General features: G+C 34.4%; 1 protein-coding gene across 8 annotated transcripts in view; it reads left to right on the top strand.

Moving 5' to 3' along the window:
- Positions 1-25,239, top strand: part of LOC115849624 (lysine-specific demethylase 6A-like) — a 163,803-nt gene that overhangs the window by 108,079 nt on the left and 30,485 nt on the right. For all 8 annotated transcript variants that reach the window (XM_060293133.2, XM_060293130.2, XM_060293132.2 and 5 more), the window contains 4 exons: positions 11,853-12,625; positions 17,767-17,896; positions 19,347-19,452; positions 19,877-20,082. In XM_060293133.2, the coding sequence (XP_060149116.1) occupies positions 11,853-12,625; positions 17,767-17,896; positions 19,347-19,452; positions 19,877-20,082 (1,215 nt within the window). The remainder of the gene's footprint in view (positions 1-11,852; positions 12,626-17,766; positions 17,897-19,346; positions 19,453-19,876; positions 20,083-25,239) is intronic.

The raw sequence follows: 25,239 nt of genomic DNA, 5'->3' as shown, positions 1-25,239 counted from the left end.
TAACACTAAAAGAGAGGTAGGGGTATCTCATTTTTAAAATTTACTATTGCTAATGATTTTTTTTTTTTTTTTTTTTTTTGCGGTACAGGGGCCTCTCACTGTTGTGGCCTCTCCCGTTGCGGAGCACAGGCTCCAGACGCGCAGGCTCAGCAGCCGTGGCTCACGGGCCCAGCCGCTTCGCGGCATGTGGGGTCTCCCTGGACCGGGGCACGAACCCGTGTCCCCTGCATCGGCAGGCGGACTCTCAACCACTGCACCACCAGGGAAGCCCCGCTAATAATTTTTGAAGCATCTTTACATATGCTTATTTGCCATCTGTATATGTGCCTTGGGGAGCTGTTTGTTTACCTCTTTCGCCCATTTTATTATTGGGTGGTTCATTTAACTATTAGGTATTAATAGCTTTCCCCCCTGTATTTTGGGTAACAGTTTTTAATAAGATATGTCTTTTTAAATATAGTTTCCCTATCTCCATTTGTCTTCTCACTCTATGATAGTGTCTTTCATAGAGTAGAAGTTTTAAATTTTAATAATGTCCAGCTTATCAATTCTTTTTCATGACCATATGTTAGAAGTATATCTAAAAAGTTATCGCCATGCCCAAGGTATCTAGACTTTTCCCTTATGTTACCTTATGTTACCTATGTAGTTTCATACTTTTGCATTTTACATTTAAGTCTGTGACCCACTTTGAGTTAATTTTTGTGAATAGTGTAAGATGTGTGCAAAGGTTCATTTTTTCAAATGTGGATTCTCATTTGTTCCAGCACCACTTGTTCAAAAGACAATCTCTAATTCATTGTGTTACCTCTGCTCTGTTGTCAAAGATCAGTTGACTGTATTTCTGTGGGTTTATTTATCTGGTGTATGTTTTTTTCCATTGATCATTTGTCCTTTTTTTTTTTTTTTTGCCAATACCATTCTCCCATGATTAGTTTAGCTTTATACTAAATCATGAAATAAAGTTGTGTCAGTCCTCCAAATTTGTTCTTCAATAATGTGTTGGATATTTTGGTCTTTTGTGTCTTCATATAAACTCGAGAATCACTTTGTTAACATTTATAAAAATAATGGTGGAATTTTAATTTGCGTGCATTGAATCCATAAACTGAGATTGTAAGAACTGATATCTTTTTTTTTTTTTTAACATCTTTATTGGGGTATAATTGCTTTACAATGGTGTGTTAGTTTCTGCTTTGTAACAAAGTGAATCAGTTATACATATACATGTGTTCCCATATCTCTTACCTCTTGCGTCTCCCTCCCTCCCACCCTCCCCATCCCACCCCTCCAGGCTGTCACAAAGCACCGAGCCAATATCCCTGTGCCTTGCGGCTGCTTCCCACTAGCTATCTATCTTACTACGTTTGTTAGTGTGTACATGTCCATGACTCTCCCTCGCCCCGTCACTGCTCACCCTTCCCCCTCCCCATAACCCCAAGTCCGTTCTCTAGGAGGTCTGCGTCTTTATTCCTGCCTTACCCCTAGGTTCTTCATGACATTTTTTTTTCTTAAATTCCATATATATGTGTTAGCATACGGTATTTGTCTTTCTCTTTCTGACTTACTTCACTGTGTATGACAGACTCTAGGTCTATCCACCTCATTACAAATAGCTCAATTTCGTTTCTTTTTATGGCTGAGTAATATTCCATTGTATATATGTGCCACATCTTCTTTATCCATTCATCCGATGATGGGCACTTAGGTTGTTTCCATCTCCGGGCTATTGTAAATAGAGCTGCAATGAACATTTTGGTACATGACTCTTTTTGAATTTCGGTTTTCTCAGGGTATATGCCCAGTAGTGGGATTGCTGGGTCATATGGTAGTTCTATTTGTAGTTTTTTAAGGAACCTCCATACTGTTCTCCATAGTGGCTGAACCAATTCACATTCCCACCAGCAGTGCAAGAGGGTTCCCTTTTCTCCACACCATCTCCAGCATTTATTGTTTCCAGATTTTTTGATGATGGCCATTCTGACTGGTGTGAGATGATATCTCATTGTAGTTTTGATTTGCATTTCTCTAATGATTAATGATGCTGAGCATTCTTTCATGTGTTTGTTGGCAGTCTGTATATCTTCTCTGGAGAAATGTCTATTTAGGTCTTCTGCCCATTTTTGGATTGGGTTGTTTGTTTTTTTGTTATTGAGCTACATGAGCTGCTTGTAAATTTTGGAGATGAATCCTTTGTCAGTTGCTTCATTTGCAAATATTTTCTCCCATTCTGAGGGTTGTCTTTTGGTCTTGTTTATGGTTTCCTTTGCTGTGCAAAAGCTTTGAAGTTTCATTAGGTCCCATTTGTGTACTTTTGTTTTTATTTCCATTTCTCTAGAAGGTGGGTCAAAAAGGATCTTGCTGTGATTTATGTCATAGAGTGTTCTGCCTATGTTTTCCTCTAAGAGTTTGATAGTTTCTGGCCTTACATTTAGGTCTTTAATCCATTTTGAGCTTATTTTTCTGTATGGTGTTAGGGAGTGATCTAATCTCATACTTTTACATGTACCTGTCCAGTTTTCCCAGCACCACTTATTGAAGAGGCTGTCCTTTCTCCACTGTACATTCCTGCCACCTTTATCAAAGATAAGGTGTCCATATGTTCGTGGGTTTATCTCTGGGCTTTCTAGCCTCTTCCATTGATCTTTCTGTTTTTGTGCCAGTACCATACTGTCTTGATTACTGTACCTTTGTAGTATAGTCTGAAGTCAGGGAGCCTGATTCCTCCAGCTCCTTTTTTCGTTCTCAAGATTGCTTTGGCTATTTGGGGTCTTTTGTGTTTCCATACAAATTGCGAAATTTTTTGTTCTAGTTGTGTGAAAAATGCCAGTGGTAGTTTGATAGGGATTGCATTGAATCTGTAGATTGCTTTGGGTGGTAGAGTCATTTTCAGAATGTTGATTCTTCCAATCCAAGAACATGGTATATCTCTCCATCTATTTGTATCATCTTTAATTTCTTTCATCAGTGTCTTACAATTTTCTGCATACAGGTCTTTTGTCTCCTTAGGTAGGTTTATTCCTAGATATTTTATTCTTTTTGTTGCATTGGTAAATGGGAGTGTTTTCTTGATTTCACTTTCAGATTTTTCATCATTAGTGTATAGGAATGCCAGAGATTTCTGTGCATTAATTTTGTATCCTGCTACTTTACCAAATTCATTGATTAGCTCTAGTAGTTTTCTGGTAGCATCTTTAGGATTCTCTATGTATAGTATCATGTCATCTGCAAACAGTGACAGCTTTACTTCTTCTTTTCTGATATGGATTCCTTTTATTTCCTTTTCTTCTCTGATTGCTGTGGCTAAAACTTCCAAAACTATGTTGAATAAGAGTGGTGAGAGTGGGCAACCTTGTCTTGTTCCTGATCTTAGTGGAAATGCTTTCAGTTTTTCACCATTGAGGACGATGTTGGCTGTGGGCTTGTCATATATGGCTTTTATTATGTTGAGGAAAGTTCCCTCTATGCCTACTTTCTGCAGGGTTTTTTATCATAAATGGGTGTTGAATTTTGTCAAAAGCTTTCTCTGCATCTATTGAGATGATCATATGGTTTTTCTCCTTCAGTTTGTTAATATGGTTTATCACATTGATAGATTTGTGTATATTGAAGAATCCTTGCATTCCTGGAATAAACCCCACTTGATCCTTTTAATGTGCTGTTGCATTCTGTTTGCCTAGTATTTTGTTGAGGATTTTTGCATCTGTGTTCATCAGTGATATTGGCCTGTAGTTTTCTTTCTTTGTGACATCCTTGTCTGGTTTTGGTATCAAGGTGATGGTGGCCTCGTAGAAGGAATTTGGGAGTGTTCCTCCCTTAGTAGTCTCTTTTGATGCTTTGTATTTCTGTGGTGTCCATTGTAACTTCTATTTTTCACTTCTAATTATATTGATTTGAGTCCTCTCCCTCTTTTTCTTGATGAGTCTGGCTAAAGGTTTATTATCAATTTTGTTTATCTTCTCAAAGAACCAGCTTTTAGTTTTACTTTTCTCTGCTGTTGTTTTGTTTCTATTTCATTTATTTCTGCTGTGATCTTTAGGATTTCTTTCCTTCTACAAACTTTGGGTTTTGTTAGTTCTTCTTTCTCTAGTTCCTTTAGCTTTAAGGTTGATTGTTTATTTGAGATTCTTTTAGTTTCTTGAGGTAGTATTATATTGCTATAAAACTGCCTCTTAGACCTGCATTTGTTGCATCCCATACATTTTGGATGGTCATGTCTTTGTTGTCATTTGTCTCTAGGTTTTTTTTTTTTAATTTATTTACTTTATTTATTTTTGGCTGTGTTTTGTCTTCATTCCTGTGTGTGGCCATTCTTTGTTGTGGAGAGCAGGGGCTACTCTTTTTGGCAGTGTGTGGGCTTCTCATTGTGGTGGCTTCTGTTGCTGCATAGCACGGGCTCTAGGCACACGGGCTTCAGTAGTTGCAGCATGTGGGCTCAGTAGTTGTGGCTCACAGGCTCTAGAGCACAGGCTCAATAGTTGTGGGGCACAGACTTAGGTGCTCCGCGGCATGTGGAATCTTCCTGGACCAGGGCTTGAACCTGTGTCCCCTGCATTGTCAGGTGTATTCTCAACTACTGCACCACCAGGGAAGCCCTCTAGGTAATTTTTGATTTCCTCTTTGTTTTCTTTAGCGATATCTTGGTTATTTAGTAATATATTGTTTAGCCTCCATGTGTTTGTGTTTTTTACGTTTTTTCCCTGTAATTTATTTCTAATCTCATAGCGTTGTGGTCAGAAAAGATGCCTGATGTGATTTCAGTTTTTTAAAATTTACCAAGGCTTGATTTGTGACCCAAGATGTGATCTATCCTGGAGAATGTTCCACGTGCACTTTAGAAGAAAGTGTAATCTGCTGTTTTTGGATGGAATGTCCTATAAATATCAATTAAATCTGTCTGACCTATTGTGTCATTTAAAGCTTCTGTTTCCTTATTTATTTTCATTTTGGATGTTCTGTCCATTGGTGAAAGTGAGGTGTTAAAGTCCCCCACTATTATTGTGTTGCTGTCAATTTCCTCTTTTAAAGCTGTTAGCATTTGCCTTATGTATTGAGGTGCTCCTATGTTGGTTGCATGTATATCTATAATTGTTATATCTTCTTCTTGGACTGTTCCCTTGATCATTATGTAGTGTCCTTATTTGTCTCCTGTAACATTCTTTATTTGAAAGTCTATTTCGTCTGATACAAGTATTGCTTCTCCAGGTTTCTTTTGATTTCCATTTGCATGGAATAGCTTTTTTTCCATCCCCTTACTTTCAGTCTGTATGTGTACCTAGGACTGAAGTGGATCTCTTGAAGACAGCATATATTTGTGTCTTGTTTTTGTATCCATTCAGCGAGCCTGTTGTCTTTTCGTTAGGAGATTTAATCCACTCACATATAAGGTACCTATCAATATGTATTTTTCTGTTATCATTTTCTTAATTGTTTCCAGTTTGTTTTTGTAGGTCCTTTTCTTCTCTTGTGTTTCCCACTTAGAGAAGTTTCTTTAGCATTTGTGGTAGCGCTCTTTGGGGGTGCTGAATTCTCTTAGCTTTCGCTTGTCTGTAAAGCATTTGATTTCTCCATCAAATCTGAAAGAGATCCTTGCTGGGTAGGGTGATCTTTGTTGTAGGTCCTTTCCTTTCATCACTTTAAATATATTGTGCCACTCTCTTCCAGCTTGTAGAGTTTTTGCTGAGAAATAGCTGTTAACCTATGAGAGTTCCCTTGTATGTTTTTTGTTAGTTTTGTCTTGTTGCTTTTAATAATTTTGTCTTTAATTTCTGTCAGTTTGATTACTGTCCGTCTTGGTGTGTTTCTTCTTGGGTTTATCCTGCCTTGGACTCTGTGCACTTCCTGGTCTTGGGTGGGCATTTCCTTTCCCATGTTAGGGAAGTTTTCGTCTATAATCTCTTCAAATATTTTCTCAGGCCCTTTCTGTGTCTCTTCTGCCTTGGGACCCCTATAATGCGAATGTTGGTGCATTTATTGTTGTCCCAGAGGTCTCTTAGGCTGTCTTCATTTCTTTTCTTTTTTTTTCTTTATTCTGTTTGGCGGCAGTGAGTTTTCCACCATTCTGGCTTCTAGGTCACTTATCTGTTCTTATGCCTCAGTTAATCTGCTGTTGATTCCTTCTAGTGTATTTTTCATTGCAGTTACTCTATTGTTCATCTCTGTTTGTTAGTTCTTTAATTCTTTTAGGTCTTTGTTAAACATTTCTTGCATGTTCTTAATCTTTGCCTCCATTCTTTTCCCGAGGTCCTGGATCATCTTCACTATCATTATTCTGAATTGTTTTTCTGTAAGGTTGCCTATCTCCACTTCATGTAGTTGTTTTTTCGGGGTTTTATCTCGTTCCTTCATATGGTGCATAGTTTTCTGCCTTTTCATTTTGTCTGCCTTTCTGTGAATGTGGTTTTTGTTGCACAAGCTGCAGGATTGTAGTTATTCTTGCTTTTGCCATTTGCCCTCTTCTATTTTCAATTTTATTGACTTTATTTTTAATTCTTAACACTTCTTATGCTCTTACAATGGATTTAATTTGCTGCTATTTTGGATTTAATTTTGTTTTATAGTGGAAACTTAAATGATTCTTTTCTTTTTCTGTCATATGTATTGATTTTTGTAAATTTCCCGCCAGCAACTAGTTTGAGTGCATCTCACAAATTTTATGAGATTGTGTTTTTATGTTCAAGATGGCCAGTATGGCTGAGTATTGTGACCTAGGGATGGATAAATAGCTTTATTAGTTTTGAGTAAGAACGGTTAGGTAGACCTTTTTTTACTTATATCCATGTTTATAAAGATACTGAGTTTCAGTTTTTGTGAGGGGGAAAATGTATGAGAGCTTTGAATGGATGAATGATATGTGTTTATTTTTCTCTAATAGTCTGTTGAGGTACAGTTTATGTACACTTTAATAAACCTTTTCAAATAATAGACACACAACAAAATATATTTGGTAAATGTTATTGTTGTATGTCTGTTGCTGTAATGCTGTTTAAAGAAGTTTCTTCATAAGTTGCAATCCATTCCTTCTTTAGTCCCTGTCCTTGGGAACCAAAAATTTGCTTTATGTCTTTAACATTTACTTTTATGGGGATCAAAATGAACAGAATCCTACCTTTTCGTGTATGTGGTGCTTTATTATTGCATTGCATGAATATATTTTATTTTTTAATCTATTTATTAACTTAGAATTTGTCTTTTCTGCTTTCAGTCATAAAAATTATCAGCAGTGCTGATATGAACATTTGTATAAAAATCTTTATGTGAATATGTTTTCATTTCTATATCTTGGAGTCTGTATGAGTGGAGTCCCTGAGTTAGATGATAAAATGTTTAAACTGTTTAAGGATTTTCTGAACTCATATCCAAGTGACTGAACCATTTTCATTCCTAATAGAAATGTATGAGGCCACACTTATTCCATATACTTGTCAACACCTGATATTGATAGTTTTTTATTCTAGCTGTATAATGGTTCTTGATAAGGTTTAATTTATATATTTCTAGTAACTAATATTTCCATGTGCTTATTTGCAGTTTTTGTATTTAGGCCTTTTTTAAAAATGATGATGATGTAAATTTCATTATGTTTTGAGTGCAAGTTTTGTTTGAGACATAGGTTTTGCAAGAGACATAGGTTTTACAAATATATCTTTCTGTTGTTTAAGTTGTATTTTCACTTTGTTAGTAATGTCTTTTAAAATGGAAAAATTTAATTTTGCTGAAGATCTTTTTTCAAAGGTTTTAAAGTTTAATGTTTTTATTATTACATATAAGAAATCCTTGCCAAAACCAAGGTTTGAAAATTTTTCTGCTGTATCCTGTTATAGAATATTTACAGTTCTATTTCACACTTCTGTTTTTTTTTTGAGTTAGTATTTGTATATTTTGTCTGTGAATATCCAGTTATTTCAGCATAATTTATGAAAAACTTTTATTCTTTCCACCTTGCCAACTTAGTCAGAAACTAACTTACCACGTCTTTAAATTTTTTTTAACTGTTTTGTTCTACTAATCAATATTATTTTTCTTAATAATGCTATATTGTCTTTATCACTGTAACTTTATGTTTTGGAATTTGGATGATATAGCTCTAACATGTTAGTTATTTTAAAAGTTGATTTGATTTTACTATCTTTTTTGTACCTTCATATAATTTTTTGGCTCAGCATGTTGGTTTGTACCAAAAGTGCCTACTGGCATTTAGTAGGGATTGTGTTGTATATATAAGTCAAATTATTAATTTTTCTGAGCCATGAACATAGTAGCTTTCCATTTACTTAGTTCTCTTTTGTCAGCCATGTTTTTATGTGATTATGAATACAGTTATATTCTTGATTTATGTTCAAATCATTTCCTTAAGGTATTTTGTAATTACTGTTGTAATTTCCTGATTTGGGGTATTTAGAATTCTGTTTATTAATCAGAATTTCATTATTTCTGAGATTTTATTATTTTTGATCCATTTCATTCAGGGAATGTATTTTGTATGATTTTAATTCTTATAATTTTAGTAAGAGTTGTTTTTTCTCCTAGACAGTCATGTGAACTTGAAAAGTAATGTGTTTTTTGGTATTATTAACACCAACTTGCATTGGTTACTGTTTGCACTAAATATCATTTGTCATTCCTTTACTTTCAGCATTTTTATATCTTTGAAGTTAAATGTCTCTTACATACTGCATATAGTGGGATATTAATGTTTTTAACCAGTCTGACAGTCTTTGCTTATTGGCGGGGAGAATGTTCAGTCTATTTGTGTTTAATGTTGTTGTTAACGTTGTCTTAATTTCCACTGCCTCCTTTGTTCTTTGTTTTCTAGCTATGTCCCATCTGTTTTCTGATCTTCTCTTCCATACTTACTGCCTTTTTTGTGTTTGGCAAATATTTGTTGGTATATCTTTGAATTATTTAAATATAGAATAGCAGCTTTCATTTTGTCTGCCTTCTTTATGATTTTATTGCCATGTGTATTAATAAATGTGTATAAAGCTAATAATGCAGTGTTTCGATTGCTTTAACATTTGTATGTTTAAAAGAAAAGTAATTTAAAATAATATACACACACACAGTCTTTTACATCTATCAACATTTTAAAATTTCTTCTGCTGTTCCTTTTTTGTGTTCCTGAGGTATTATGTAATGTCATTTGCTTTCAGCTGAATTATTTGTTAGTTTTTGTTTGTTTGGTTGGTTGGTTGGTTTTTTTTTGCTGTACTCGGGCCACTCACTGTTGTGGCCTTTCGCATTGCGGAGCACAGGCTCTGGACACGCAGGCTCAGTGGCCATGGCTCACGGGCCCAGCCCCTCCACGGCATGTGGGATCTTCCCGGACCGGGGCTTGAACCCATGTCCCCTGCATCGGCAGGCGGACTCTCAACCACTGCGCCACCAGGGAAGCCCTCTGTTCATATTTTTTTAATGTTCCTTTAACTCTGTGCTTGCTGGTGCCTTTTTTTTAGAAGTGTCTTTCTTTCACCATTATCTTTGAAGTATACTTTCACTTTACATAGAGTTCTCACTTAGCGTTCATTTTCTTACGAGTATTTTGAACATGTTATTCCACTGATTACTAGATTTCATGTTTTATGAGAGTCTTGTTTATGAGATCATTTTACCTTTTAATATGTCATTTTCTTTGCTGCCTCTTTGTAGCATTTTAGCAGTTTTATTATGATGTTTTAGGTGCAGTTGTGTTTATGGTGCTTAGCATTTTTCTGAACTTTTTGTAACAATGTTTTTCATCAATATGAGAAGTGTTCTGCGTTGGGTTCTTCATATATTGTGTTTGGAAGTCTGTTCTTTTATACTTAGCCATTTTTTATTTGATAACTGGTCATTTTTAATCAATAGCCTTTCTGCTTTCTCTTTCTAACCTTTTAAAAACTCCATCTTAGTAACTTGTTTGTTGAGGGCTGTCCCCTGAAATTTGTAGCCCTTATCTTTTGTTTTTATTTTTAAATTTTTTTTTTTAAATTGTTTTTATTTTTAAATTTTAATGATTTTCCCCCTTGTACATAATAGATTAGTGGTCTGCTAATTATTAGGTTCTGTGTTGTGTTTACAGTCCTTCATTTGAATATTGACCGTCAGTTCAGGAATACATTGAAAGTTGCAGTTAGTTCTCAGGTTTTCCCTTTGCTTTACTGTACCGTGGATTCCCTGTAAAAGAATTTATCAGCTTAAAATACTTTGATTTATAGGTTGAGGAGTAATAAAATTGTTACTTTTTAACCTGGCTGCTTATTTTCTAATTATTTCATTTGTCAGTCAGTTTTGATGATCATGAATGAACTTTGGATTTCCCTACCGACATCCATTTTTAATGTGTCCAATGTGAAAGTGGTTAGTGTATAGATAATATTTCTGATTAAAAATTAGTTCAAGGTGTTTTAAATGGTAGAGCTTGATACTGGATTTTCAAACTCGGCCTGATGTCAAATTTTAAGTAGATGATTGACAGTGACGTTTGTATATTTATAACTTGTGAGTTCATTTTTTATTAATTTGTACGTTATTACTGACACATTTCACAATGAAGAAAAAGGCTTTTAGCCTTGTTATGGAACTAATTACTATCTCAGGAAGTAGCAATTCTAAAATTTTCTCTAGGGCTCTGAGGTACCACTTAATATGGAGTTTTCAGTAAGAAATATATGTGTATTTAATATTTCTAACTTTAGAGAAGTTACTAGTTTTCATGTCTGGAAACTATTAAATTATTCTTTTACTGTTCCCATGACTTTAATTAGTGTTGCTGGTAATTATTTTTTTAGTTACTTTGTCAATAAAATATAATGAGAATCTTCTTAGGGCAGTTTATGCCATCAAGGACAAATTTCAGGTAAAAATAGCATGATTTTTGTTCTGTGAAATATCTTTTCTCTGGTTTCAAACTTCTAATTTTGAAAAACTGCCTCACCAGAATGTTTTAATAGGATCAATATATTCTCCTAATTATGTGAATTTCAGGAAAAGTACTATCCTCCAGTCAAGTGCGGTGGGGACACTGCACTTAGAATGTCTTTTAGGATTGTGGGGTGTCAGAGAATGAGGATGGAAATCTGTATAAGTTATTCCTTGGAATAAATTCATAAATTTTATAGTTTTGCTTCTTTGAGGATAGCTCCTAGATCTACATTATAGGTTCAGCGGTAATTTTAAAGGATTAATAAATATACTTTCTGTGATTTTTTTTTTTTTTTTTTTTTTTGCGGTATGTGGGCCTCTCACTGCTGTGGCCTCTCGCATTGTGGAGCACAGGCTCCGGACGCGCAGGCTCAGCAGCCATGGCTCATGGGCCCAGCCACTCCGCGGCATATGGGATCCTCCCGGACCGGGGCACGAACCCGCGTCCCCTGCATCGGCAGGCAGACTCTCAACCACTGCGCCACCAGGGAAGCCCCTGTACTTTCTGTGTTTAACATAATGCATTGTAGATTGGTTTATTTAGTGTTCATGGATTTAATTGGTAATGACCATATGCATGGTTTTCCATATCTAAATTTACTGATACATTTCTCTTAAGATGAAAATTTAAGTATCTGAATTGAATAATAAAAATTCTCAAAGCCTTATGTGAAGAAACATATTGCCACACTAATAAATGAAATCAGTTAAGCAGCCCAGTTACATAATTTTACCTAAAGATTACTAACCACTTCAGTCAGCAGATTATGGAGACTTTTAAAAATAATTGTTAGGATTTTGGTTATATTATGTTTCACAATTTTGTTTGCTTTCCTTTTATTTAAAATTTTTAACCCTCAGTATTGTTTTTGTATGCATTGGGAGTTTGCATAATATTCAGTTGAAACCCACAGCATTGGGTTTTTAAAGTCTTATTTCCTTTTTTTTAGGGGCTTCACAAAGGTCAGAGTTCACATTTAGCAGGATCTAATGATGAACAACCTTCACTTTCCACTGGTCCTGCCCAGTATCTCCAGGCGGCTAGCACTGGTATTCAGAAGCAGACTGGACATAGAACGCTGCCTAGCAGTTCAACACAGGGAACTGCTTTCAATCACCTCTACTCTCATATTGCTACCTCAGGTGGACAACGAGGCATTACCTTTACCAAAGAGAGCACATCTTCAGAAAGTAGATCTTCAGTGCCTGAAATAAGCAGGCACACTGGAGACACACTTAATGGCTGTGCTAGTGTCAAGGGACTTTCTAATCATGCTCAGCAGCTGATGGCAGAACCTGTTTGCAGTCCAAACCATGGAGATTCTACATCACCAAATTTAATTTCGTACAATCCTCAGATCTCTACCTTGTTGGTTGGAAAAGGCAGTGACAGTATGGTGACTGGAGCTTGTGACAAAGTCAATAATATTCACCCTGAAAGTCATGCAAAGACTAATACTTCTGTTGCCTCTTCACCCTCTTCAGTCATTCCCACCACAACACCCTCTCCAAAATCCACTGAGCAGACAACCACACGTGGTATTACAAGCCTTAACAGTGCTCACATTAGGTTACAAACAATTAATGGAGAGGGGCTAGAGAACTCACAGAGCTCTAGTAAAACAGACCTGCCTACAATTAGCCCCAAAACTGATCATCAGATCATACCATCAATGTCTGTGTCCATATACTCAAATTCCACAGAAGTTCTGAAGGCATGCAGGTTAGTATGAAAAAGTGTATCACAAAGTGAAAATAGTTGACTCCTGACTTGATCAGAAAACTGAAATAATATTTGATTTTATAAGAAATAAAAATTATGTAAAAGGTGATAATATAGTCACTTGTGTAAAATAACTTTCATATCTAACTTCGTTGTACGTCAATATTATGGTTATATCAGTGTGTTACATGTGAAAAACATTTTTCTACAACCTGCTTTCTCTGAGAGGCATGTCTGTAGCCTTACTGATCTGTTATTGGAGTTGTTATTGGCTTCTCTGTGATTGACCTTACTCTGGGGATTGAAACCAGAGAATGGATTAAATGATACTTGGTAGAAAACAGCAAAGCCTGGGAAACCTTACTATTTGTTTTCTTTCTGGTAACCTTTTGTGTGACTCTAAAAGAGGTTATAAACTAATAAGTAGGAGGGACAAGAGAAAGGAAGAAAGGATTGAGAAATGTTAATAGACTACCTGGGAAGAGAAGCCATATTCTGCTACTCTTAGAAGAATGGGCCTCAAAAATTTATTTTTTAATTGGTTTTATTGCCTTCACACAAAAAAGAAGACTAAGAATGAGGAACACTTTCTTGGATATTGTGAAACTGTAGATTTCCACATTCTGCAGATTCAAATCCACCTTTTTTGAAAACAGATTTATTGAGAGATAATTCATATACCTCATAATTTGTCTTTGAAATGTACAATGCTGTGGTTTTTAGTGTATTTTCAGATGTGTGCCAACAATCACCACAGTGAATTTTTCAGCACCTGTTACACAATTTTTAAAGTAGTGTTTTTATTCTGTTCATATTAAACACAATAAAATCTAATCTAAAATTAAACAATAAATTATTTCTCACAGTTACTCATAAATGTTCTGTATAGGAGAATAAAACCTGTATGAAGGTTTGTTAGAATGCCACAGGTAATGCTTCTGTACAATTTTTTAGAACATAACATTTGAAATTTGAATAATAATATACTAAGTTTTAAAAAGGTCTTTCTAATTAAGGTTGAAATGAAATAAAATAGAAAATATATACTATTAACTATGTGACCTAAAGATTATTTTTTAATCTACCTTGACTGTTTTATTTAATGCAGGTTTTGAATGTCAAATGTAAAAAATATTCTTTTTTTTTTTTTTTTTTTTGGCGGTACACGGGCCTGTCACTGTTGTGGCCTCTCCCATTGCAGAGCACAGGCTCCGTACGCAGAGGCCCAGCGGCCATGGCTCATGGGCCCAGCCGCTCTGCAGCATGTGGGATCTTCCCGGACCGGGACACGAACCTGTGTCCCTTGCATCGGCAGGTGGACTCTCAACCACTGCGCCACCGGGGAAGCCCCTAAAAAATATTCTTGATTAGTGACTATCTCTTCCTGAAACTAGGAGGTTTTATGTGTCTTCTGTATTGCTGAAACTAAAATATGTTGAGATTTTTGAGGAACTTAAATGATTTTATTAGAAGGCATCACCAGTCAACCATTGAGTATGTGTTACTGACAAAATTCTAAACTGAAAGACTTTTAAATATTTATATAGTTTGTACTTGCAGTGACCTAGGGTAGAGTAATAGAGAAATGGAAATAATTATTATTTTGTGAAAATCAAATTAAGAAGTTTTTGTCTTTCATTGTGGATTAAATTTTAATCTTCTCACCTTATATATGAAACGTATGTAAACATTTAATTCAGAGTAACATTCTTAATTTTTGGCTCAGAAAGTAGTAAAAGGACTTTTGCCTTATTACTGCAGATGTGTAAATTTGTTTTTATAAGTTGCAAATAACTTGAAAATGCCATAGATTCCTGTGGATGCCTGGTTTTTCCAGTAGATATGCCTACCAATTTACTAGTGAAGGTATATATAACCTTTCACCATCTCCAACAATTGTAAAGCTAAGAGCAAGGAAAAGAAAAGAAAAGAAAGGATGGAGGAAAGAGAATAAAAGGACAGGTTCTGAAAATTGAGGATAAAATTATTATCCAGCTTAGAGAAAGAGCCAAGACAGCAAATGATAACTGTCCTATGGGGACCAGTTGTGTTATCTGATAGTGGTGTGTTCTTTTCAGGACTCAGCATTCAGATTAGTTCAAAGAATCATAAGTGTGAGAGTGTAATCTGACTGATTAAGAAACTTATTGAGGAGAAAATCTAAATTGTATATGAGTTATCTGTAGAGCACCTTTCATTTTTTGTATTTAAATGTTATATTTAAAAGTAAATTTAGGGCTTCCCTGGTGGCGCAGTTGTTGGGATTCCGCCTGCCAGCGCAGGGGACGCGGGTTCGTGCCCCGGTCCGGGAAGATCCCACGGGCCGCGGAGCCTGTGCGTCCGGAGCCGCACTGGGAGAGGCCACAACAGTGAGGGGCCTGCGTACCGCCAAAAAAAAAAAAAAAGAAAAGTAAATTTAAAATAAGATATTTTAAAGTAAGATATTTTAAAAATAATTTTTATGTAGTAATACATTTCTGCAATAATGAGGTACCCTTAGTCTTTCCCACTTCCATTTTTTTCCCAACTTCATGTCTTTCCTTGTTGGATTTTTATGGTAAAAAGTTTCTCATGAAGAGCAGTGGAGTCAGGGACTTCTCTGATGGTCCAGGGGTTAAGACCTCCCCTTCCAATGCAGCGGGTGCAGATTTAAGCCCTGGTCGGGGAGCTAAGATCCCACATCCCTCTTGGCCAAATAAAACCAAAACATAAAACAGAATCAATATTGTAACAAATTCAATAAAGACTTCAAAAAATAATCCACATTAAAAAAAAAAAAGCAGTCATACCTATTTAAAAGTTAATCTGTTTTCTGTTATTCACAGCCCTATCCTTATGCATTAGTGTTGATAGGTATTTTAACAGAGAAAAAAACTTATGGTTCCTTTATTTTCAAAAACATTTATCAGTTCTTTTTGGTAAATATCTGTGTAGTCTGATTTGACCCCCATTGATAGGGTCATACTAAAGAATCATTAGATTTTATTTCATTGAACTATTTGAACAATTTTCTCTGTCTACATTTCTCACCAGTTTTTTAAGTATTGTTAAAATTTTAAATTGCTGTTGTTTCATTCCTTTTGGTTGCATTTATAGCATCTTTGCTTCTGTTAAGATTTTAGAATTTAAAATGTAAGTTCAGCATTTCAAGTGATTGGTTAGTTTTGGATCCCTTGATCATGCTTCATCTCCCCCCCCACACACCAATTTTCAAATCTATTTTTACTTTCCATTACTTGACTTTTCTATATATTCATACTTTATTCTGTTACAGGACCATAAAATCCATACAGGCAGAATTATACAAGCTGTCACTTCCTGTCACTGTGTCTCATTTTTCATATAGAGGATGTTAAATAAGCTTATAAAATTTTTTTCAAGCACAAACACTTGATCCATATATTAGGGTATTATAAGATATTTATATTATATTGTATCATATCTCTGTCTCTGGAAAACAAGTTTTTGTAACCAAACTGAATCATTTCATGGAAAATACACAGAGTGACAGATAAGTAATTCAGCATTGAAACTGATTCCTTTTATTATACAGAGATAATTGAGTCTTACTGCATTGGCCTAACGAGGGTACTTGAATTTTTTTCTCTGTTAGATTCAGATATGTATTTTTGTTGTAAGCAACAGTTCTGTGGATTTTATAAGTTAGGATCAATTCTGTTTTTAAATTTAAAAATGTTAAACACATGGGTCATTATGCCTTGTGGACAGATAATGAAACCTAGATGCTGATTTAGCATTTAAACTTAATTGGTGGTTAAGTATAAAATTTTAATGTAATTCATATTTGTAAATTCTTTTCTTTAAAAATAGAGAAATCTGCATTTTCAGTCTAATTCATAACTATAAACCCCATTCAAGGGAAATCCCTGGCTGTCCAATGGTTAGGATACCGCACTTTCACTGCCAAGGTCCTGGGTTTGACCCCTGGTCAGGGAAGCAACCCAGGACGCAGGCACACAGGGCTCAGCCAGGGGGAAGAAAAATCACAACTCTTTGTTGCTAAAAAATAGGTTATACACACGGGAAGCTGTTTATTACGGCATCTCAAAGTTGATAACTAATCCATTTGAAACTTTAATTTTCATTAGTCCTATCAAAATATCCTGATTTTCAGGCTTTTCTTCCCTTTAGCTAAAGTAAAGCTAAACAAGGAATGGTTATTTTGCTTCAGCTTGTGTAATGGTATAATTTGAAAATTTAAAATATAATTTGTTTTTCAGAAATATGGTTATTTGTTCTGAAGAAATATAGTGTATAGTTATTTCAGTTTCCAAAGTAGAGCTTTTGGATTCTTATCTGAAATTTAATTTTTAAGTGCTGTTTTCCTTATGTATTTTAATTCATTGATTAGTTTTTACTTTAAGTGTTTGAATATGACAACTTGAATGATTTCAAAAGCTTAACAGGTTTCTGTATTTGTTTTCTGAGTTTAAAATTTTAAGAATTTAAAAATATCCCCATAATGGGTTTATATTAAAAAGAGAGAGTTTGGAAGCAATATTCTTACATTTTAAGAATTTATAACTTACCAAATATACCTTTCAATGAATGAAAAAAATAATCCAAATACCATCACGTAATAATTATATACAATGTGAGAATGTTTAGCAACTATACAAATCACTTTAAAAATTATAGTCTGTAACTATAGTAGACTGGATTCTTGCTTAATCTTAGGGAGCTGCACAGAAAGTCAGTTTTGATAATAAAAAACAAATGGTCTTCCTAGATTTGAAAGTAGTCACAAAGGTAATCTGGAAATATGGTGAAGGAAAAGAGATAAATATTACTGTGAAATTATTGGTAGTTAAAATATTTTGGTTCAAGTTATTTTTTTAACATTAAATGAAACAAATCTAAAGGTGAAATATGAAAGAAATGGAGTTCATATTCTTTAGGTGAGGAAATAAATTGGAAAACTATTAGGAAAAATATTTTGTGAATGATTGATGTTATGTGGATATAGTATATTTAGTTATTCTTTGAAATTAACTTTTTTTTTGAATGGATATGAATATACTAAAATGCCCTATACACAGAACTTAAGATTTTCTCTTGTTTTAATCTTGTGTTTTTAAAATTACAATAAAACTGATATTTTTCTTCTAATTGTTCTCTAGGAATCTAGATAAAAATGGCCTATCTAATAGTCACATTTTGTTGGATAAATGTCCACCTCCAAGACCACCGTCTTCACCATACCCACCCTTGCCAAAGGACAAGTTGAATCCACCCACACCTAGTATTTATGTGAGTCTGATCAACTAACTAGAAATGTCAAGTGTCTGAACTTGTCTGTCTTAATAGAAATATTTTTAAACCAGTATAGATCCTTTTAGGGAAAATTTAATTTTTTCCCAAAAGTTACAAACTTTGTAAAACCATGTTTGTATCCCAGAGGATCACAAATGATATCTTTCAATCTAAATACAGTCCACTGCCTGGTTTTGTGAATAGAAATCTTGTTACATAGTCATGTTCATTTATTTACATGTTGTCTGACTGCTTTGTACTAGGCTGACAGAGTTAACTAGTAGCAAAAGAGCATAGGTAGTTCATAGAACAAAAGATATTTACCATCTGTCCTTTTGTAGAAAAAGTTACTGACCACAGGTGTATTCAAGAAAGATTTTTTGAAGAGAATATTTAAATTTAAAATGTCTTCTCACTTATGAACTGGATTATATAGCAATAGGTAATTGAATAGCAATAGGTAATTGGTCTTATGTGTTTTTTGTTAACATGCTTCTAAATCTCTGCCGTCTGCTGATCATATGGACCTTGATGTTATGGTTCAATTTAAAAAAGAATTTTTTGTAACTAAAAAAGTGGTTGAGGATATAAAAATGATGATTAATGCATGTTAGTGAAAAGGTTAAATATAAGTAGTTAATTATAAATTTTCAATTTGAAGCTAAGGGTTTTTACTTTTCGGAAAATTAGGCATTTGGTAAAGAAATGTGGTTGGTATTAGTTAAATCAAAGGTTTCTATGTTTTTTTTAGAGTTTCTGAAAAAAAAAATCCTTCCAATCACCTTCTAAGACAGAAGTAAAAAATTGAAGTATTTAGAATGATGTTATAGATAATAGAGCATTTTGGAAATCTGGCCCTTTTTTTTTAACCAGACATTGTGTCAATCAATCCTTTACCAAATGAAACTTTACTGATAGCTTGCTGTGAAGGAAGGTCCAGATATAAAGATGAAACTAAGCCTCTGAAACTGAACTTTGTGGGAAGAAATGCAAAATGGCAATTTATCTTTTGTGGGTCTTATCAAATCATTTTTTAATTTTGATAATAGTTTTAAAAATACTTATGATGTTGAATTTAAAATTTTACTTCTTTACCTCTTCTATACAGGAATTAAGGAAGTACACTTGATAAGTAAACTTGTGAAATACCTTTGAACTATTAAGCTATTTAAATCATTTTGTGAATGTTAACGTGATATCAGAAGTTAATAACATCATTTCAGAATTTATTAAATGCATTTAAAAAAAAATAAACTTATATAGTGATTTTCTCCTAATAGGATTTTCCTGAAAGGACTAATGATAAAATACTGTAATATGTAGCATTCAATGTTAATGGCTAAGGTACATTGTTAATGTAAAAATGCCTGACAAAAAAATGAAAACATATTCTCAGGATTATATTTAGTCATTTTCTGAAATCTAACACAATATTTGAATTTTACAGTTGGAAAATAAGCGTGATGCTTTCTTTCCTCCATTACATCAATTTTGTATAAATCCCAAAAACCCTGTTACAGTAATACGTGGCCTTGCTGGAGTTCTTAAATTGGGTAAGGTTTAAAAAAAACTTGGAACATTTCTTTTCCTGTCTTGCATTTGTTAAAACACTGGCAGAAATGCGTTTTGTCCCAGTTTTTTCAGTTTTTATTTTAATGTTCTCCCCTCCTTTATGTCTCCTTAGCACATTTTTAACATGATGCCTCTATTGGCTATTGGCAAATTTTGGGTGGTTTTTTAAGTTGGTATTATTAGGCATCATGAGTGATTTAGGTTAGATAGTAGAAGACCTTTTGCATGTAACATGTAGGTAAAATTAGATCCTGCTATTTCCTTCAGTCCCTTGTTAATACCCTGTCATGATGGTTAGATGTAATGCTTCATGGGACTGCTGTGCAGGTTTGTTCAAGTACTTTTGAAACATTCATTTTACCAAATACAGTTTTATTTATTAACAAAATTTATTTATTCATGAAGATCTTGGACTTTTCTCTACCAAAACTTTGGTAGAAGCTAACAATGAACACAAAGTAGAGGTGAGGACACAGTTGTTGCAACCAGCAGATGAAAACTGGGATCCCACTGGAACAAAGAAAATCTGGCACTGTGAAAGTAATAGATCTCATACTACAATTGCTAAGTATGCACAGTACCAGGCCTCCTCCTTCCAGGAGTCATTGAGAGTAAGTGTTTATTTCATGGAGATTATTTTGCTAAATTAAATGCACATTACTTTTCTAACAGTGTATTCAGTTAATATAATTAGGTTTTATAACTGTACAAATTATTAAACTTTTAAATGTTTAAACAAAGTTACAATTAGCAAAAATACATACTGTTAATAGAGAAAGTACTGTTTTACAAGATTTCCCTGTTTTTGAAATGTTTTTATTTAAAATTTTAAAGTAAGTAGGTCTACATAATAGTTCCATAGTGATTTTAATATGAAGAATATTACCTGAGTAGTGCTCTTGTGTTTATTTGGTCTATGAAAAGGTGTTTTCATTTTGTTTTATTTGAAAAATCCATAGGGAATCATTAGTACTCTTTCTGTGTCATTCATAGTCTCTAAAGAAGATTACAAAAGAAGCAGAAATTTACAAAAACATCTCAAAATATATGTCTTGCCTTGTTTGTGATCCTATTGGGGAATGCTTTGAATTTCTCCCCTCTACATATGGTTTTTACAGGTTTTTTGTAAATATTCTTATCAAATGAAGGGAGTTCCTCTCTATTCTTAGTTCAGTGACAGTAATTTTATCATGCACCAAGTGTTCAGTTTTTGTCACTTCTTTTGCTGCATCTGTTATCATGATCATGTGATTTTTCTTTTTAGGTCTGTGGGTGTGTGATGTATTGTAACAATTGATTTTCTACTGTTGAGTTAATCTTGCATACAGTAGATAAATCCCAGTTTGACGTCGTGTATAAATCTTTTTCTACGTAGTTGGATATGATTTGCTGATAACTGTTGAGGATTTTTGTTGAGGTAATATTAGTCTGTAGTTCTCTTGTAATGTTTTTGGTAATGTCTTGTAATGTTTTGCTATTAGGGTAATCGTTTTCCTGGCCTCATAGTATAGTTGAAATACTGCCTCTGTTTCTATTTTCTGGAATAGATTGTAGAGCACTGGCATAATTTCTTCCTAAATTTTTGGTGGAACTCATCAGTGAATTTATCTGGGCATGGTGGTGCTTCCTGTTCTGGAAAGTTATTGTTTTTCAGCTTAAATAGTTACAGGTTTACTCAGATGATCTCTTTCTCCCAGTGTTATTTGTGGTAGATTGTGTCTTTCAGGGAGTTGGTCCATTTCATCTAGGTTATCAAATTTGTGGGTGTACAGTTGTTCATAGTATTCCTTTATTATCCTTTAATGACCATGGGGTTTGTAATGATGTTCTGCCTTTTATGTTATTAGTAATTTTTGTCCTGTGGTTTGTTGTTGTTGTTTTTTGGGTTTTTTTCATCTTTTCCCTCATCCTAGCCTTATCAATTTTGTTGATCTTTTCAAAGGGCCAACTTTCGGTTTCATTGATATTTCTCTTTTGAGTTTTATTTTCAGTTTTATTGCCTTCATTTTTAATTCTTAATACTTCTTTTTTTATGCTGTTACATTGGTTTTAATATGCTCTTCTTTTGGATTTAATTTTGTTGTATAGTGGAAAGTTAGATGATTGATTTCAGATTCTTTTCAGAAGGATGTGTACTGATTGCTCAAAATTTCTTGCCAACGACTGGGTTGGGTGCATCTCACAAATTTTATGACTTTTGTGTTTTCATTTTAATTTGGTTCAAAATAATTTTTGATTTCTTTTGAGATTTTTCTTTTTGACCATGTGTTGTTTAGTATCTGTGTGTTTTGGGATTTTCTGTCTACCTTTGTTTTACTGATTTCTAGTTTAGTTCCACTATTATCTGACAGAAGGTACTGTGTCTTTTGAATTTGCAGTGGTGCGTTTAGTGATCTGGAATGTGGTCTTAGAGAACGTTCCATGTGAACTTAAGAAGAATGTGTAGTTTTTGATGTAGTAGTCTATAATTGTCCATTTCATTCAGTTGATTGATAGAGCTGTTGAGTTCCATTGTGTCCTTACTGGTTGTGTGCCTGCTGAAGATATTCCTCATTGAAAGGTATTAAAATCTCCAGCTCTAGTAGTGGATTCATCTATTTCTCCTTGCAAGTCCATCAGTTTTCGCCACATGAAAAAGAAAATTTGCCACATGTATTTTGATGCTGTTGTTAGGCTTATACACATTAAGCATTATTTTTGTCTTATTGAAGACTTCAGCCATTTATCATTGTGTATTGCTGTGCTTTGTCTCTGTTCCAAAGTATAACCTGTCTGAAATTAATCTTAGCTACTCCTACATTCTTTTGATTAGTGTTAGCATGGTATATATTTTGCCATCTACTTCTTTTTTAATGTGTATGTGTCTTTATATGTAACATGGTGGGTTCCTCATACACCACTTGTATTTGGGTCTTAATTTTTTATCCACTCTGACAACGTCTGTCTTTTAATTGGTGTGTTTAGACCATTGACATTCAAAGTGCTTACTGGTATAGATTGATTAATACCTACAATTTTGTTACTTTTTTGTGCTAATATTTTGGGGTGTTTTGGTTTTTGGTTTTTTTTTAACTGGCTGCAGCTGTGGGTTGGCTGCGTTGGGTCTTCGTTGCTGCGCGCAGGCTTTCTTTAGTTGCGGCAAGCGGGGGCTACTCTTCGTTGCGGTGTGCGGGCTTCTCGTTGTGGTGGCTTCTCTTGTTGCAGAGCTCGGGCTCTAGGCACGCAGGCTTCAGTAGTTGCAGCACGCGGGCTCAGTAGGTGTGGCTCATGGGCTCTAGAGTGCAGGCTCAACTGTTGTGGCCCATGGGCTTAGTTGCTCCGTGGCATGTGGGATCTTCTCGGACCAGGGCTCGAACCTGTGTCCCCTGCACTGGCAGGCGGATTCTTAACCACTACTCCACCAGGGAAGCCGTGTACTAATATTTTGCTTTATTTTTTTCTTTCACTGTTTCTGCCTTTTAAAAACTTTAATTGAGCATAGTATATGATACTTTTTCTCTGCTTTCTTAGCACATCAGTTATACTTAAAATTTTTTTTTTAGTGGTTGCCATAGAGATTGCAATATACCTTTACAACTAATCCAATTCTACTTTCAAGTAACACTGTACAGCTGAAGGGGCTGCATGAGTATCTTATTACACAGTATGCCAATGTTTTCACTCCTGCTCCTTGAACCATTGGTATCATTCATTTCATATATATGTGTGTGTGTGTGTATATATATATATGTATATGTATCTGCATACATAATCAAAATACCTGTTTCTATTATTATTTTGAGCAAAGTGTAATCTGTTAGATTAGTTAAGAATAAGAAGAATATTAGACGATCAAAATGGATTAAAGACTTGAATGTAAGACCTGAAATCATAAACCTCCTAGTAGGCAGTAAGCTCCTTGACATTGGTCTCAGCAGTGACTTTTTAGATTTGACACTAAAAGCAAAGGCAACACTAAAAAACTTCTGCATAGCAAAGGAAACGATCAACAAAACAAGAAGGTAACCTACAGAATGGGAGAAAATATTTGCAAATCTTATATCTGATAAGGTGTTAATATCTAAAGTATATACGGAACTCATATAACTCAACAGAAAACAAAGAAATTATCCACTTAAAAATGAGGAGCGGATTGCAATAGATATTTTTCCAAAGAAGTTAGACTAATGGCCAGCCGGTTCATGTTAAAAATTCTCAACATTACTAATCGTCAGGGAAATGCAAATAAAAACCACAGTGCAATACTACCTTCACACCTGTTTGAATGGCTGTCATCAAAAAATCTAGAGATATGTGAGGATGTAGAGAATAAGGAACGCTTGTGTACTGTTGGTGGGTAGGTAAACTAGCACAGTCACTATGGAGAAAAATATGGAAGTTCCTCAAATAAACTAAAAATAGACCTGCCATGGATGCAGTAGTTGGACTGCTGGCCTAATACCTGACGAGTATATCATGACTATCTCAAAAAGGTATCTGCAGCCCCTTGTTCATTGTAGCATTAGTTACAAGACCAAAAAATGGCAGAAACTTAAGTGTCCATCACAGATGAAGAGATAAAGAAAATATGTGTGTGTGTGTGTGTGTGTAGACAATAAAAGCTAAACTTATTTTAATCATTTTAAAATACATACATATATCAAATCATTTATTGTATACCTAAACATGATACAGTGTTACATGTTATTTATATCAATTATAAAAACAAAAATAAGAAATATTTTTATTTTCTTTCACTTACTCCTTTTTTGGTTGCTTTTATTTTTGTATATCAGAAACTCTGACCTGTACCATTTTTCTTCTCTAAAGAACTAAATATTCTTAAAAGGCAGTTTTTCTGGCAGCAGTGTTTGTAAATTTTTATTCACCCAAAAAGCCTTTACATCTCTTTTACTCTTAAAGGGTCATTTCTGAAGATACAGAATTCTAGTGTGATTTTCTTTTTATTTTTCAGCTTCACTGTATTCTTGCGTGCATGGTTTTTAAAGAAGAGTTGGATGTTAATCCCTGCGTTTCATCCAGTATAAATGAGATGTTTTCATTTTCTCAGGCTCCAGTTCTCAGCTCTTCCCATATCTTTGATTTTCTGTAGTTTGAGTATTGTACACCTAGCTTTAGGGTTTGGACATTTATCCTTCTTCATTTTACTCAGAACTTCTGTGTTCTGTGGTTTAATATCTCTTCATTTGGGGAGGCGGAGCAGGAGATTATTTATTTACTTATTTTTTATTTTTATTTATTTATTTTTGCTGCACTGCACAGGATGCAAGAGCTTAGTTCCTAGGCTAGGGATTGAACGCAGCCCCAGCAGTGAAAGTTCTGAGTTCTAAATACTGTACCACTGGGAATTCCTGCTTGTTCATATATTTCTTCTATTTCTACATTGCCAGTTTGTATATGTTACATCTTCATAACTTTCCTACAGTCCTTGCATCTTCGGGGGGGGGGGGGGGTTGTGAATTTTTTTTTCTTTTTCAGATTTGGAAATTTCAGATATCCTCAAACTCAAATTTCTTCCTTACCTGTATCCATTTTTAATACTCCCATGAAAAGCATTCTTCAGTTCTGTTCATGTTTTTGACTTCTAGCGTTTCTTTCTGGTTCTTTTAAAAAATTTCCATTTCCCTGCTTACATTGCCCATGTGTTTAGTATGATTTCTACTTTATCATTTAGAATTCTTTGCATAATAAACTACAATTTAAAATTATTAGTCTTAGAATTCCAGCATTTGCGCCACATCAGAGACTGTTCCCAGTGCTTGCTGTGT

The sequence above is a fragment of the Globicephala melas genome, chromosome Y, assembly GCF_963455315.2.
Source record: "Globicephala melas chromosome Y, mGloMel1.2, whole genome shotgun sequence".
NCBI lineage: Eukaryota > Metazoa > Chordata > Mammalia > Artiodactyla > Delphinidae > Globicephala > Globicephala melas.
This window is presented reverse-complemented; position numbering and strand designations above follow the sequence as displayed.